At 43.3% G+C, this 15244-nt stretch overlaps 1 protein-coding gene across 1 annotated transcript in view; it reads right to left on the minus strand.

Moving 5' to 3' along the window:
• Positions 1 to 842: 842 nt before the first annotated feature.
• Positions 843 to 15244, minus strand: part of YIPF1 (Yip1 domain family member 1) — a 30621-nt gene continuing 16219 nt past the window's right edge. The window contains exons 7-11 of the mRNA XM_054690991.1: positions 14903 to 14904; positions 12782 to 12946; positions 12257 to 12439; positions 8326 to 8423; positions 843 to 1618 (exon numbers count right to left, since the gene is read on the minus strand). Of these exons, the coding sequence (XP_054546966.1) occupies positions 8334 to 8423; positions 12257 to 12439; positions 12782 to 12946; positions 14903 to 14904 (440 nt within the window). The 3' untranslated portion in view covers positions 843 to 1618; positions 8326 to 8333. The remainder of the gene's footprint in view (positions 1619 to 8325; positions 8424 to 12256; positions 12440 to 12781; positions 12947 to 14902; positions 14905 to 15244) is intronic.

Consider the following 15244-nt stretch of genomic DNA (forward strand, 5'->3'; position numbering starts at 1 on the left):
AAATTCTGTCACTCTTCGTAAGAGATAGGAAGGGGTGTAATTGAGCTGGGGCACAATTGTTTGAAGAAGAAAATAGCTGCCTTAGAGCCTGAGACTGACAACCACTTAGCAGTGACCACCGGGCTTAAGAGCCACAAGAACAAGGTCCTAGTCTGTTTGCTTGCTGCTCTAGCCCTAGTACCTAGAATAGTGATCAGCATATAGTAGGTGCACAATATATATTTATTGAGTAATTCAAGGTAGGTTGGTAGGTGAAGACTTGGCATCTGATGGGAGGTTTGCCAAGGTGACCTAAGCTCATTCTAGCCTGAACTTGGGTGCACCTTCCTTTATCTGCCTTTGAAGTCGAAATGTCTTTGTAGCTATCTCAGAAATACATAGGGAACTCCTGTCCTGACAAAGACAACAAACACCAGGGAATCAGCAGTTCTGACCTGCCAGCAGCAATCCCTCCTGGGTGGTATGCATTTTGAATAAAAAGTAAAAAAAGTATGTTTCAGGTGTCACTGGTTTCTCCCCTCAATGCACCCTAGCCAGGAAGTCATGCCACCTTGAGGAGGTTCTCAAAGTACTCTAGAAAAATTTTTTTAAAATCTGTATGTCAAAATAGGTTGCAGGGCCTCCCCGGTGGTGCAAGGGGTTAAGATGCAACCTATGAAGCTGTCCACAGTCACTGCAGCACGAATTCGATCCCACGGCTGGCCACATGGCGCAGCAGACCTCTCCTCGCCCGCTGCGCCCCTCACCAGTGTACTTTGGTCAATCTGCCTGTTCTGTTCCCCACTCTGTCTCTAGTGAGTCCTCTCACCAACTGCCGCCCGCCCCCCCCCCCACCTCTGGCCTGTACCCTAGCTCTTGTATGCATAAATAAGTAAATCTTTAGGGTAAAAAAAAAAAATAGGTTGCAAGTGAATACTTGCACTATTCCATACTTACATGAGGAAATAGTCTGAATGTCCATTTTAAACTTCCTTCTCCCACCACAACAGTCAGTTCATTAAATCAGATCCCCACCAGCCTCCAGTATATTAAAGATAAAACAACATCAAGGAAGAATTTGAGGTCAAAGTCATGAAGTGCAGACACAGATGCTATTTAAAGTACGTATTAGCAACCAACAGATTCAGGTGCCCAGTGTCAGGTCGCCAAAGACAAATTTTCAGGTTCCCCATGAATCCCCTCCAAAGTTCACATTGTTTGGGCACTTTAGGATGGCAAACACTGGGCGAGAAAAGCATCACCTAAGTAATCTGTACACAATGCAGAGACATCAGAATCAGTATGGGTCCATTTCAGGCACAGAGGGTGTATTTAAGGTGAAGCACTGTGCAAGTACTTCACACTTTGAGTCAGGGGCAAATGACGGAACACTTGAGTTCACCCAACCCATGTCCTGTGTTTCAGTCCACATTAGTGTAGTCACAAGGGTAAACTGATGGGTGAGCAGAGAAGAGTTGAACAACATTTTATTTTTGTTTGTTAAACGGGCAATTAGGCTCAGTACAGCTGCCGGGGCTTCGTGTCTTTCCATCAGTTTTCCTCCTGGCTTTGGTCATTCTGCTTGCCTGCAGTGAATGCCATGTGCAAAAGAACCACACTCCAAACAAGTAAAAGAGAACTGGAAAACAAAAAGAGTCACTTTCAAGGCGAAGATGCCCCCTTCAGAAGGAGTTATGTTACAGAATAGGGCATTACTCTATGTTTAGAGGGATTACTTCAACTCCAGAGCCATTTGCTGCCACAAACTCCCAGAGGCAGAAGCCCTGAATTTTGTGCCTCAAGAAAGCCTTACTGGGCCTCCCCGGTGGCGCAGCAGTTGAGCGCTGGGTTGCAAAGCTGCCCGCAGCCTCTGCAGCACTGGTTCGATCCCCGGCTGCTCCCTGGCCACCGGAGGAGGGTCCTACATGGCACGCAGACCTCTCCCCTCTCCTCCACCTGCTGCTCAGTCCTTCTGCCTGCTCTGCTCCCCGCTCTGGCTCTGGTGAATTCTCTCACCCTCCCACGCTTCTGACTGTACCCAGTGCTTGTATGTATGTATGTATGTATGTATAAATAAATAAATAAATAATCTTTAAAAAAAGAAAGCCTTACTGCTGGAGGGGAAGTGATATTTTTATAAGTTTCCCTCTGTTTCTTTGGAAACCCAATGACGTTCTGTCACCCAGATCCCAAAGCCACTTTTACTCAACCTCCTTTTTCTCTCTTCTTTCTGACAGTTATGCCAACTGCCAGAGGAAAAAGAATCAAGTAAACATGGAGAAACATTAAAAGATTTGGGGACTGGCGAGCTGTCCATGGTTGTTGAAACATAAGGTTATAGAGGCAACAATGGCAGGGCCTGACAAGAAGTTAGGGACAGTTGATGGCCATGAAGGAGCTTGGATTTGGCCTTCAGACCATTTGTTCTTTAAGTAGAGGAGTGATACAGTCAAAGGCACGGTCAGACTTGTAAATTTTCAACAATCCCTCTGGCTACACACAGGATGAATTGGAAAAAGACAAAGAGAAGAGATGGAGAAATCTATCAAGTTATTACCACAGTTCAAGTATGAGATGACTGGATCCTGAGCACCGAATACAGTACTCATAGGACAGATGTGAGAAAAAAAAGAAGCAGAGGCAGAATGGGCAAGTCTTGTTGACAGAGAAGATATGCTAGGTGAGAGAGAGCAATTCACATTGATTCTGAGGTTTTTAACATGGTGACTAAAGGAATTTCTTCATTAATTCTTCCACAAATATTGATTGAGTGCTCAGGTGCCAGGCATGGGTACAATGATGAATAAGGTGACATGGTCCCAATTCTTGAGAAGCTTACAGTCTAGCAGGGTAAACAAAGACCTAACACACTATTTATATGATTATAAGGTACTCTGAGAGAGTCTGATAAAGAATCTAAACTAATCCAAAGTTGGCGGGTGGGTCCAACTCACTGAGACAGGAGAATATGAGGAGGATTTGGTTGTAGGATACATAAGTTTTGAACATAAGAAATCTGAGGCACTGGTTGGTCGACCAAATTGCAGATTTCTAAGATTTCTAAGAATTGGGAAGTTGGAAAGAAGGCTAGAGATAATTAAATCCAGGGGAGGTGAAGGAATGCAGCAGAGCAGGGATCCTAAGGTGGTGGTGGTGGGGGGCGGTCCTTCCACCTCACACATGTGTGAAGCCTTCTGGAGAGCTTGGTGGGGAAGGGTGGTGGTGGCAGTATCACAACCCAATGGCAGCATCTGACCACACTGTGAAGGTGAGGCTGAGGCAGGCCTATCTGCCTGAATCTACTGGCTCAAGAAAGGGGAAAAGCTGCCAACAAATTATCTGTGAAAAGCTGTTGGAGAAGGGTGGATGCTGTAATTTGCTGGAGTTGAAAGAACCTAAAAGTCCTGACCAGCCTGCTGGTAAACATCAGTTCAGGTTTCTGAAATGCTAAATAAAGGTAGGGACAAACCAGCCCACAGGGCAGGCATTAAAGGTTTTATTTTCATAAGTATATACTTTGCTTTTGTTTCGACTTTCAAGTTGTCTGTTTCAAATTAATGTCAAGACTAGAGGACAATTTAAAGACAGAAAATTCCCTCTCCTGCTGCCAGCTTTTTCGTGGGTGGCCTATAGGACAGAGATTAGGAATTCCTGGCACTTAGACCAAAGGGTGGCAAGTAAGATGATGCTGCCCTTTGAGCCAGACTTGGTCCATAACCTCAACATCAGCCAGGGATCCCTTGTCTCTTCCAGCCAAAGACCTGACGCTTGGGCACTTCTGACTCCCCACCGTAGTGGCCAGTAGCATGATGTGCTCCCTTCCTGGCCCCAGTCCCACAGCCAAGTCTGGACAATATCACCATCACCTGACCTGGGGTTTTCCAACCAGAAGCTCCCAAAGTCATGTTTCTCTCTTTAATTTAGGGGAGCCATCTAGTCTGTGAGATATTTGAGATATAAAAATTAGGATATAAAATTTGGGAGGGTAAGGACTTATGCCCACTGATCACCCTAGTAACCCAGCAAAAAGGTGCAAAAAGTAGGACCTAAAGAAATAAATAACAGTCATCAAGTAACCTGGCAAGTTTTAGAACCAGGAGAGTTTTGAGTACCATATCATATGCATATCAACTGTCATCTGTTAAAAATCAAACTTCCCTAAGCACCTACTGGGTGGTGGGGTATTTATTGGTAAATAAATTGGTAAATACAGCTCTGCCCTCAAGAAGTTCTCAGCTTATGAAGTTATAGTAAATAAGAAAATTGCCATAATAGAGGAACAGACACAGAACAGACACAGAACGGAGGAGTCAGAGAAGTAAGCAACAGAAACTTCACCAAGCAGAGGGTATCTTAAGTGGGTCCTAAAGAATAAATAGCGAATTTCTAAGTAGACAAGGGCATTTCAGAGCGCAAAGGAAATCTTTAAAGATTTTAAAGTACTATTTTCAGTAATCACTGGTAGTATTGTTACTATTTATTATTAGAGTGTTGGGGTATATGGTGTGATCAAACCGTCAAGTCCTAAGGTGATAGTCCCATTCTGTCATTGCTGGTGTTGGTGAACAGGGACATTCTCAGTATGGGACAAAGGAAACAGTAGATATAAGAGAAAAGCAATTTCTTAAAAACTCTGTAGTACTGAATAGGAATTAGAAATATGAGTATGAACTCTCACTGTAGCGTCTTTAACAGAGAATAAGCAAACAACAAACATATTTCCTGCCTCTGAATACTGAGAAGGCCTGAAAATAATGACTAAACCTGCTGGCAACGAGCACCCCAGCATCCAGATTGTGATCTGCAAATAATATTTTCAGGACTCCCTAGAGAAAGGGCCTGGAATAGAAAATGTTAAAAAATGGCCCTGGAGCATTTTGTCATGACTGACAGAAAGGCAGTTATGAGGGAATCCTAGGGCCATGCCAACAGGACTCAGCAGCCATTGGCAAACAATAAGACAATCTGAGCATCAATAAGCATAGCATTTGCAGTGGACTACAGCTGAGTGGTCACTGCTGCAGAGTGTGAGTGAATGACCTGCTCTGCTGAAAGCAGGTAAATAACAGGAATCACTCATCCTGTTTTTCTTATCTAAACTATAAAACCAAATGGTGGATGAAGGGACATTTTTATTAAAGAAGTATTGTATCTAATAAATAAACAAACAAGGACTGCTTGAATTGATCTACCACCATTTTGAAAACCCTAATGAATTATCAGATCTAGGCATTGCTTTATTAATGGCTTCTGCTATGAGAAAGAGATAATTAGAAATTTTGGGTTTATAGATGGAAAAATTTAACAGCACATATCAAGTAGTCTCGCCAAACTAAAAATTAAAAAGCTTGAATCTGCTCAAACCTTTAGATACAACCATCAATTTACAGAAAACAGATGCATGAGCAATGTGTTAAATGACACCATGGAGACACAATCAGCAGAATGAGAGTGAGATAACTATAGGATAAACAATTCTTCAACAAATAAAGGGCAAAGGGAGAGAGAGGGAGGTGTAGTAATCTATAATTTAAAAGACATTTAAGAGATACATCAACCAAATGTAATATGCAATTCAAACACTGAAGTATCCTTGATATTAAGGAGTCACAATTTTCTAGAAGTTATTGTGTTATGATTGTGTTTCTTTAAAGAGTATGCTGTGTAGATATAGAATTAAAATATTTATGGATGAAATAATAGGATGTCTTAGATCTCCTTCAAAATAATACCTGGGAAAGAGGTAGGGAATAGGAGGATGTGAGAAGAAACAACACTGGCAATGAGCTGACAACTGTTGAAAGCGGGTGATGGGAACATAGGGATTTACAATACTTTTCATTATACTGTATATATCTATCCATATTTAATGTTTTCCACTAAATAAGTTAAAATAAAGTTATTGTGTTGACTCACTTGCCATCCCAGACTGCCCCAATTTACTTCAAAGAAAGGGAACAATGAAGAGAAAAATGAGAAATAGCATAGAACGGAAAATGAAGTCTCTGGACAGGCACATTTCAGACATGGCGTGGAAAGAATAAGGGGCTGGTAGAAATAGTGTTAGCTGTAGTGTAAAGTCATGTAGTTTGGGTGCGGTGTTAGGGGGGATTACAGCATTAAGCTAAAGCTGATTTCAGAATCAGAAAAGAACATCAGTACTTTTATAACCTAGCAGAAGGTTTGTAGCTTTGGCTTATAAAATGAACACTCTTGACATGAGTGAGTGAAAGAATACCTGCATATAAACCCTGTATATCAATGCTGGTGAGTGAGGTGGGGTGATTATACCCGAAGGCCTCTGCTCATCTCTTACTAATGTCCTCACCACACTGCAGTATAATCATCTCTGGCTGTCCTCCGCTGGACAGTTCCACTTGTCACAGGCCCTGGGAAAACAGTCCCAATCAGGATGTGATCTTTCAGGTATCCATCCCTCAGACCAAAGTAACACTTCCCAGGTACAGAATTTAGGTTTTACCAGGGTCTTGGCTCAGGGAAGAAATGGCACTCGTACTCATGGGATAAATTAGTTTTTAAAAATGAAGAAAGGATGGAAGATATTCTTTATAACATCTCAATGACTTAGTATGTGGGGGTAGTGTCCCTGGTTACAAGTGTCTCTGGAAGCTCCCCTCTGATCCTGAGATTCCAGAGAGAGAGAAAAAGGGTTAATGCCTCCAGCAATCCATTCCCAGGTTAAGCCCTCCAATGTATGGACTTACATGAAAAAGATTATCTGTGAGATTAGAAGCTATTCTTTTTCACTGAAAGCTGGGAGTCCAGAGATTACAATAGAAGATATAGCCAGCGCATAAATCTGCAGTGCCCAGGGCACTGGACAGTCCCTCTCATTGGCAAAGCAATTGATGCTTCTGCCAGGGAGGCTCCAAAGAGAGTATTCATCACTATCTCATTTGGAGGCATGACACCCACATGGAGGCACTGACACCCAAGTTTATAGAGCTGAGCAAAGTTCACAGGTGTTAAATCTGTGAAAATTAGGATGGAGGCTGCAAGGGCCCTGAGGTCCAGGCTCTTCTAAGACTCCAGCCCTGACTCTCTGAAGGTTTACAGTTGGGACTGGGACAGATGTCAACACAAATTACAACTCACTCTCAGGGGGCTGTAGGTTTGATTTTATTACTGAGCACTTTAACTTTGTGCCAGGAGCTTTTATAAACATGATCACTACAATCTTATAACATAGGTGGAGTCATCCTTATCATAGCTAAATTACTGGAGGATCAGAGAGAATAAACCTTGGCCCTAGGTACACTGCTGATAGATAGTAGGCTAGGGGTTTAATTTAAATTTTATTTGACTCTTAAAGGCCTTGGTCAGGGAGACAGAAGCTTGAGGAGAAAGGTCAGGTTGTGATTACAAAACACAGTAAAGGTTCTTGGTCTAAATGGAGACTACTAGAATGTGGGCTCATTCTGCAAATATTTATGGAGCACCCACTGTATCCAGGACATGTGGTAGGCAATGAAGATATAGAGTAACACCCACTCTTTGCTCTCACGAGCAGAGCCTAATTGGGGAGACACACCAGTACTCTGGGAACAAATGAATGAAGGAGTGAACAAAAGAAGAGGCAAAGGAAGAGATAGTGAACAGTGTTTTGAATACTGGCAACAGAGTGGTGTGTAATGTAGGATGCAAAGGGATCACATGGTAAGTGATGACTATAGGGCGGAAAAGAACATTTTAGACAATTAGAAAAGCAAGTGCAAAGGCTCCATGTGCTCTGGCAATGGCAAGGCCAGCAGAGTAAACTGTCATGGCAAACTGAGGCAGTAGAATGAGAGGCTAGGAACAAGCCATGGAGGAATTGGGTCTTTTTCCTGTATTCTCACCTATTGAACTAGGCATTGAGAGTGGAATCATTGAGGAGACTCTGAGAACAAACTAGGCATGAGAATTTATAAGCTTTGGAGAATTCATAAGCTTGGGTTAAGAGAGGTCACACTCTGGACCTGAGGCCAGTCTGAGAAGTCACAGAGAAACCAGAAAAACTGCTATGACCCTAATCAAGCAGAATAAAACCATACTGTACAGATGGGATGGGAGCAGGGAGGAGAGGAGAGGGGATAGTGGGACCAACAAACAGGAGCCCTTCTTACATAAGACTGTAGGAACTCATGTTCCCCAAATCTATGAAGTCATGTGGATTTTGGCAAGAGCAACCCACACATACAGACAGGCACACCCCCCACACTAAATTATGAGGGATGATGAAAGGATCTAGCCCTCTCTGTTCTTATGCTCAAAGCAATGGAACTGATGCATTGACCTATTTTTTTTATTGCACTACACATTAGGAAGATAAAAATACAAACTTACATTCCTCTTTAGCTGGACCTGGCTGCTACAACTGTTTGGTTCGGAGCAGATGTAGCTGTTGGGAGATGGTCCATCTCTGGTGCATCAAAAAAGTATGCCTGCAGGAAAAGGAGACCCATGAGAGGAGAACAAAATGGTGATCTGGGTAAGTGTCCTTCTAGACGCCACACTTGATAGTAATTCTGGGCTTTTCGTGGGTCCTGTGTTTCCCCTACCAAACTGGTCATTACACTGTGCTAAAATCATCTCTGTTTCTGTCTCTCTTACTCATTCAACTGTGAGTGCAATCTAAAAATTAGCTACCATTGATGGAGCATTTACCAAGTATGACTTAATCTTTCAAAAAAATCTGATGAGGTGGTTATTATTATCTTCATTTGACAGATGAAGAAACCAAGGCTCAGAGGGACTGCCATTCATCAAGTACAAATGGCTAATGAGAGACCTCAATGCTGGATCTTTAGGACCTCAAAGCTCAAGCTTCTAGTCACTCTCTTATATAGACCCTCCTCCAGGGCTACTACTGCATTCGCCTTGTCTTCATGTCACCAACACCTTGCATAGGGCCTGGCATATTATGGAAACAATCAGTACTTTGATGAACTGAACTACACTAGATTGCTGCAAAACGAGCATCTCCCTGTAAAGACCTTTAAAAGTAAGAGTGGGCTTTATACCTCTTAATTCTTCAGCTTGGAAATGAAAGGTTGGATAAGTGTTCCCACTCACCAGCTACAATTTAACTGTCAAAAATCAGAAGGTGGTGGAATAGGGATTTTCTCATCTGTTTCACAGTCTGAGAATCCTAACTTTAGCCCAGGAAAACACCAACCTCAGTAGCCAGGAACACAGACTGCTCAAAGGAAAGGGGAATCTGTTAATGATCTGCCCACTCCCTCTTCTAGGGCCTCAAGAAGGGAAAAAGCAAAAAACCCTCCAGAACCATTTCACCAGCTCTGCGCCCCATCAGCCAGAAGGGGGCACCAACATGACACGCTGGTGCTTTTCAGACATAGTCCCACTCCCTTAACTCTTCAACTGCCCGTGCCAAAAAGTTTCTAGCTGCAAATTCCTTTCAGTTTGTCACATGTTCAGAGCAACTCTGTGACTTTTAAAAGACTTCCTCCACAGAGCCCTTTAAGGCAGCTGTTTACTGAAGCAGGGAAAGAAGAGTCCCTGACTTTCAGGGGAACAAGGACCACATGGCTAGTGTTGGCTCCCCCAAGTTACTTGCAGGTATATTGAGCCAAGAAGCCTCTATTATGCAGGAACAATGCCTTGCTTCCAAGCCATCCCTCATCTGAGAGGAGCCAAGAGGCCCAGGTTCCAAACAAACTCACAAGTCACTACCTCATGGACCTCAGTTTTCTTTTCTGTAAGAGAAAGCACCGGGAAGGACCATCTCTCAGGGCAAACTGCCATTCCATGATTCATTAATTCCATTATTATTCAATAATAACCACCACAGTGATCATTTGCTGAGTGTCTACTGTGCATCAGCACATACTAGGTCATTAATCTACCTGATTAACCTGGTAATAGACAACTTTAGCCCTATTTTAAAGATGAGTAAATTGAGGCTCAAAGAAATAGATTTCCCCAGGGCTGTGATGACAATGATGTGTCTGAGCCAGGATTTTCATCCAGCTATGTCTACTCCAAAGTCTATGCTCTTCTATTCTCCAACACATCCTATAAAATTTGGCACTTTATGCCCAGCCCAGACGCAGGCCCAGTGGAGGCCTCTGGAACAATCAGTTTCAGGAGTAGGGGTGGAAATGTCACCTGGCAGATAGTTAGGGCACAGGATGCAGAGTAACTACCTCAAACATGGGCTTAAACATCTCCAAACACACCAGCCAAGAATGTACTCTAGAACCTCCCCGGTGGCGCAGCAGTTGAGCGCTGGGTTGCGGGGCTGGCAGCCTCTGCAGCGCCGGTTTGATCCCCGGCTGCTCCCCGGCCACCGGAGGAGGGTCCCATATGGCGCGCAGACCTCTCCTGCCGCCCGCTGCTCCCCTCAGCAGTGTACTTCGGTCCTTCTGCCTGCTCTGCTCCCTGCTCTGGCTCTAGTGAATTCTCTCACCTTCCCAAGCTTCTGACTGTACCCAGTGCTTGTATAAATAAATCTTTAAAAAAAAAAAAAAGAATGGACTCTCATCCATGCCTGCTAGTGTGCTCCAGAACCATCTTCAGAGATTGTGTACAGGTGCAAACACCCAGGGGCTCTCATGCTTCAATGCACTAAGGCAAAAATGCCAAATCATATTTCCCAGGGGAGAGGGAGAAGGCCAACCTGTCTGGTTCAGTCCATATCCCTCAGCTCAAAAACTCCCCTGCTAATTCCCCTGCTCTTCCAATAATAATGTGCTCTGTTTGTATGACCTGCCACATCTTTCATGTTATACATATCTTCAATCTTACAACAGTAATTTTACTATAGGTCCTTTTGCTAAATGCGGCAATAGGGGTCCAGGAATGGAAAATGACCAAAGCAGGAAGGGATGGGGCTGGGACTCTCCTAACCTCTGCCTCAGTCCTCTTGTTATACACATCTCCTCCAACAGAGAAGGGACAAGGTGCCCTCCAGCAAAACCCCAGGCACTGTGGGGCCCTGACAAAATACCTGATCACTGACGGTTTCCTTCCCCAAGGAGAAAACTCCCCAACAAGAAGAGGTACCATTCCAGCAATTACCTCCCTGCTCCTCATCCAACCCACCCTGTTCCTCTGAGTCCCTTGGAACTGCAGAGGGGCAGGCCTTTTCTTCCCCCAACTTTTCAACCAGGTCTGTGATGGGTAAGAAGTTCAGGGGACAGACAGGAAGATACCAGTGAGAGCTGTACCTAAATGACAAGCACTGTCTCTAGAGCGGGCTGCTCAGGCTTTCTTCTATGCTCTCACAGTGACTTTGGACCACTCGCAGTGGGTGCACAGGCCAAACCAACAGTTCTCTGCCCCAAGTGTTTAAACTTAGGCACACGTAAAGTACACACAAACCAAGTCTGTGCTTCAGAACTTGGCACTTTTTATGAGACATGATCAACAATAAAGTATTAAGATCTTATTAATGTACTTAAGGAGACTATGGTACATTAGTCTCCTAATGTACAAAAAATTATTAAAGGTCAATGGTATGAGAGAAATATTTTACTCCTACAATTGCCAAACCCGACCAAGGGTCTGCATGCGCTCTGTGGACTCTTCCTGTGGGCATGTCCTTTCCTTCATCCGTGACCTAAACATTCTTGGATTTGGAGTGTTTCAAAACCCCCATTGGGCTCTTACAGCTGTGGACAGCAGTTTTTGTGCACAGCATGTACACAACCATGTCTCCTTAGGATCCAAGGAGAGGAGGCTAGCTTGTAGATACTGCAGGGCTATATGCTATGTCAGTGCTGTGACAGGAAACAGTATGTTCATGTTACAGATGGAGGCATTCAGATTCAGAGAAGTTAGGTCCAAGCTCACACAGCCAGTGAGTGACAGAGCTGGTCTTTAATCTGGGCCTGTCTGAATCAAAAACATGCTCTTCTAAAAGATATGTAAATGCATGAACTCGAAAACTATTATAAATATTGTTCACCTGAAAAACAACTCTACATTCCTATTGGACTTCATTCTTAAACTTCATACCTGTGCAACTTTAAATTTGTGTGCAGAGTATCAGCAAAGGCATCCAAAAGCACAATTCCCCATAGCCCTGCTCCCAGTGCCCACCCACTTCTGCTGACCAGGCACGTTTCAGGAATTAGGTAAATCCAGAGAGTGCAATCAAATTCTCACGATTTTAGCACTTCTCATCTAGGAGAGTCTATTGAAAATGATACTGATTTCATGGAGCCAGTTTTAAAAGAACCATCATATCTAACAGTTTTTGATGCATTTGCATCAAAAGCACCACCAAATGAATGCAGGAATAAGACTATACCAAGCAGCCCACAGAAAGCAGTATGTGAAGCAACACGATTGTCACAATTGTGGCCAAAGCGATGCGCCGGTTATCCTCACGAACAGCCGGCCAAAATGTCATTGCCAACACAGAGCCCGAGATGCCCAGGGCAATCATGACTAGAATCCAGCGCACAGCTTTCTGGGGGATAATCCACAGTATCTGAAAGAAAAAAAGAGAGGGGAGGGGTTTTTGGGGAGGCATTCAGAGAGGCATTTGTTCATTCCAGGCACACATGTTTATAAAGGCCCCTGAGCCAATCAGCAACCAGGCCCCCACTGCCATTCCAGTTTCTCAGTTCAGCCTGGATACACCACTAGCATGCAGAGAGAGGACACTGTGCAAAAGGACTGGAGATCCAGTGAAGGCACTTGGCTCCCCAACCTCCATTCATGCTGAACTTCTACAAGCAAAGGGTATATTTCAAGTGCTTAGGCTAGACATGATAATGCTGGCTGAATTTCCAACCAAGAACAGGGCATTGCTCAGAGTAAGTGTACTTACTGCTGTGGGGATATAAATGAAGAGTGAATATCCATAGACGCACACAATCTCCAGAAATGAGTAGGAAACGATGTTCATCACTTTGCTGTTTCTCCACACGAGGAAACCCCAGAGTGCGAGAGGAACCAGCCAGGCATAGGCATAGATGATAGTGGCTGCTATGGACTTGTTTCTAATGGAGCATTTCTAATACCTCACTGGACTTATTTCTAGCACGTGCTGACATCTACTCCATTGGATCATGGGATCCTGTCTGACTGGCCTTCACAGTTCCTGAACCTGGCACAGCACCTGACACATAGTAGGTGCTCTATGGAAAAGGTGATCTGAATCTTTGGCATTTGCCTTTGTGGTGGTGATCAGCTGTCTTTCCTATGGCCTTACAATATCACTCAACAACTGAAATACTTCAGAGGGCCACACTACAAGTGTTTAAACACAGTGAGCATTTCAAACCAATAAAAGCCACTATCCCCTTGGAAGAACACGTCCTCTTTCCTAGTATAACAAGAGCTCACATTGATTTCTTTAGCAAATTTATTAAAATGCCCTGGGTACAGATGAACTTGCTCTGCATGCTATTTAGATTTTATTCTGTTTCTGAAATTTCAGCTCATTGTTCAACGTCCCTTTCTCTCACCCTAGAGGATTTTTGTTCCTTCTTTCAGAGTACAGATCATAGAGCCTGGCTAAGCCCATGGCACCAGCCCTCCCTGCATGTAAATATGCAAATAATTCACTTAACACTCTTGGCAAAGACAAAGGTACCCCTCAAATTTACAGAAGACTCTGCATAAGACATGTGATTGTCCCAGACACTTTTTAACTCCCAGAGCAGTTTTTTCATATAGGGAACTTACTCATTAAGCCAAATGTCATCATGCTGACTTACTGCCTTTTTCTTGGGTAACTAAGGAAGGAGAAGGGACATACTATTATGACTACAGCTATCCCCTGGGTGTGAGGCATTACACCAAGTGCTTTACTGAGAGCCAAAATATGTAATAATCAAAGGTGCAGACTCCATGGGTTCTGTTCCTAGCTCTGTCACTTAGCTAAGTAACCTTCTTGCCTCATCTGTAAAACAGGAAAATGAATAGTATACTGCCTTGTAAGATTACTAGAGAATTAAATAAAAACTGGTGTAGTTAGTGATTGATAAATGATAAATACACAATCAAGAATAAGCTTTTTATATTAGTAACTAATGTGTAAATACAATATTTCATGTATCTATACCTTTATTTCAAAGATGAGAAAACAAGATCAAAGAAGTTAAGTGGTTTCATCAAGGTCAAATGACTAATAAATGGTGGAAGCGTGATTGGACCCTGGAATGTAACTCATACATAAAACAGAAAAATGTGTACTGGTTGGGCCAAAGACTATTTACTAGTCCACACAACCCATTCTTCCCCATACTGAGACACCCAGCCAGAAGATAATAACAGACACGGCTGAGCTTCCAGACCCTCAGGTAGGGTGATTCGTTCCTTCTCCTGGACACACCTATACATAGATACAGATATTTCTGATACAGAAATTAACATATACCATATACAGCAACATTCATTTACCTGTCCTTCCTTATTTAACCATGGAACTACTTGAAGGCAAGGTCTGTATCTCACAGATACTTACTGAGCTAAATTCAACCCCAGGTCACTTGATAAATGGACTTGGAAAAGAACCCAAGTCTGACTTTATGATGGAGAAGGAAAGATGGGAAATGGACATGGAGGGGAAGGACGAAAAGAAGGAAGGTTATAGGAACACACACGCAAGTAAATACATCTCTCTCTATGTACACATACATAGAGAGATATATAAGTAACAATAGTTAATATTTATTAAACTCTTTCTGGTCCAAGGTACTATTTTAACCTCTACATATATCAATTTATTCTTACAATCGCCCTATAACATGGGCCGTATTAGTCCTATTTCACTGATGTGGAACCTGAGGCCAACAGAGGTAAAATAACTGGTCCAATAAGACAGAAACTAGCGGGTGGTGGAGGTGGAACTTGAAGCCAGTGGCCTGATTCCAGGTCCATGCTCTTACCCATCTCCATGTAACCTCTCAACAGAAGAGCAGGCAGGCAGGCAGGGACACGAGACAACTGAGAATGGGGCACAAGACAATCTCCTTCAAAGCCAAACGTCCTCATTTTGGGTCAGCTGTCATCTACAAGTCCCTCAAAGCTATTTTTTCCTTTAATTATCCAATACTGCCACAAGAACGGAAGTTTTAAAACAAGAAGGTCACCCGCAAGCCTGCCAGTAGGGCACATTCATTCCTGCATTCCCTTCTAAGCCCTGATCATTTGCAGATTTCTCTAAGTTGCTAACCAGCATAGGATAGGCCTAAGTGTCTATGATCAGTCTTCCAAGTTGCTCTAAGCACTTCCTAATTAGTGGCTACAGACCCAGTTATTTGAGTCATGACTTAAATAACAATGC

The sequence above is a fragment of the Talpa occidentalis genome, unplaced genomic scaffold (genome assembly GCF_014898055.3).
Source record: "Talpa occidentalis isolate TD23 unplaced genomic scaffold, MPIMG_talOcc4v2.1 talOcc4.9, whole genome shotgun sequence".
NCBI lineage: Eukaryota > Metazoa > Chordata > Mammalia > Eulipotyphla > Talpidae > Talpa > Talpa occidentalis.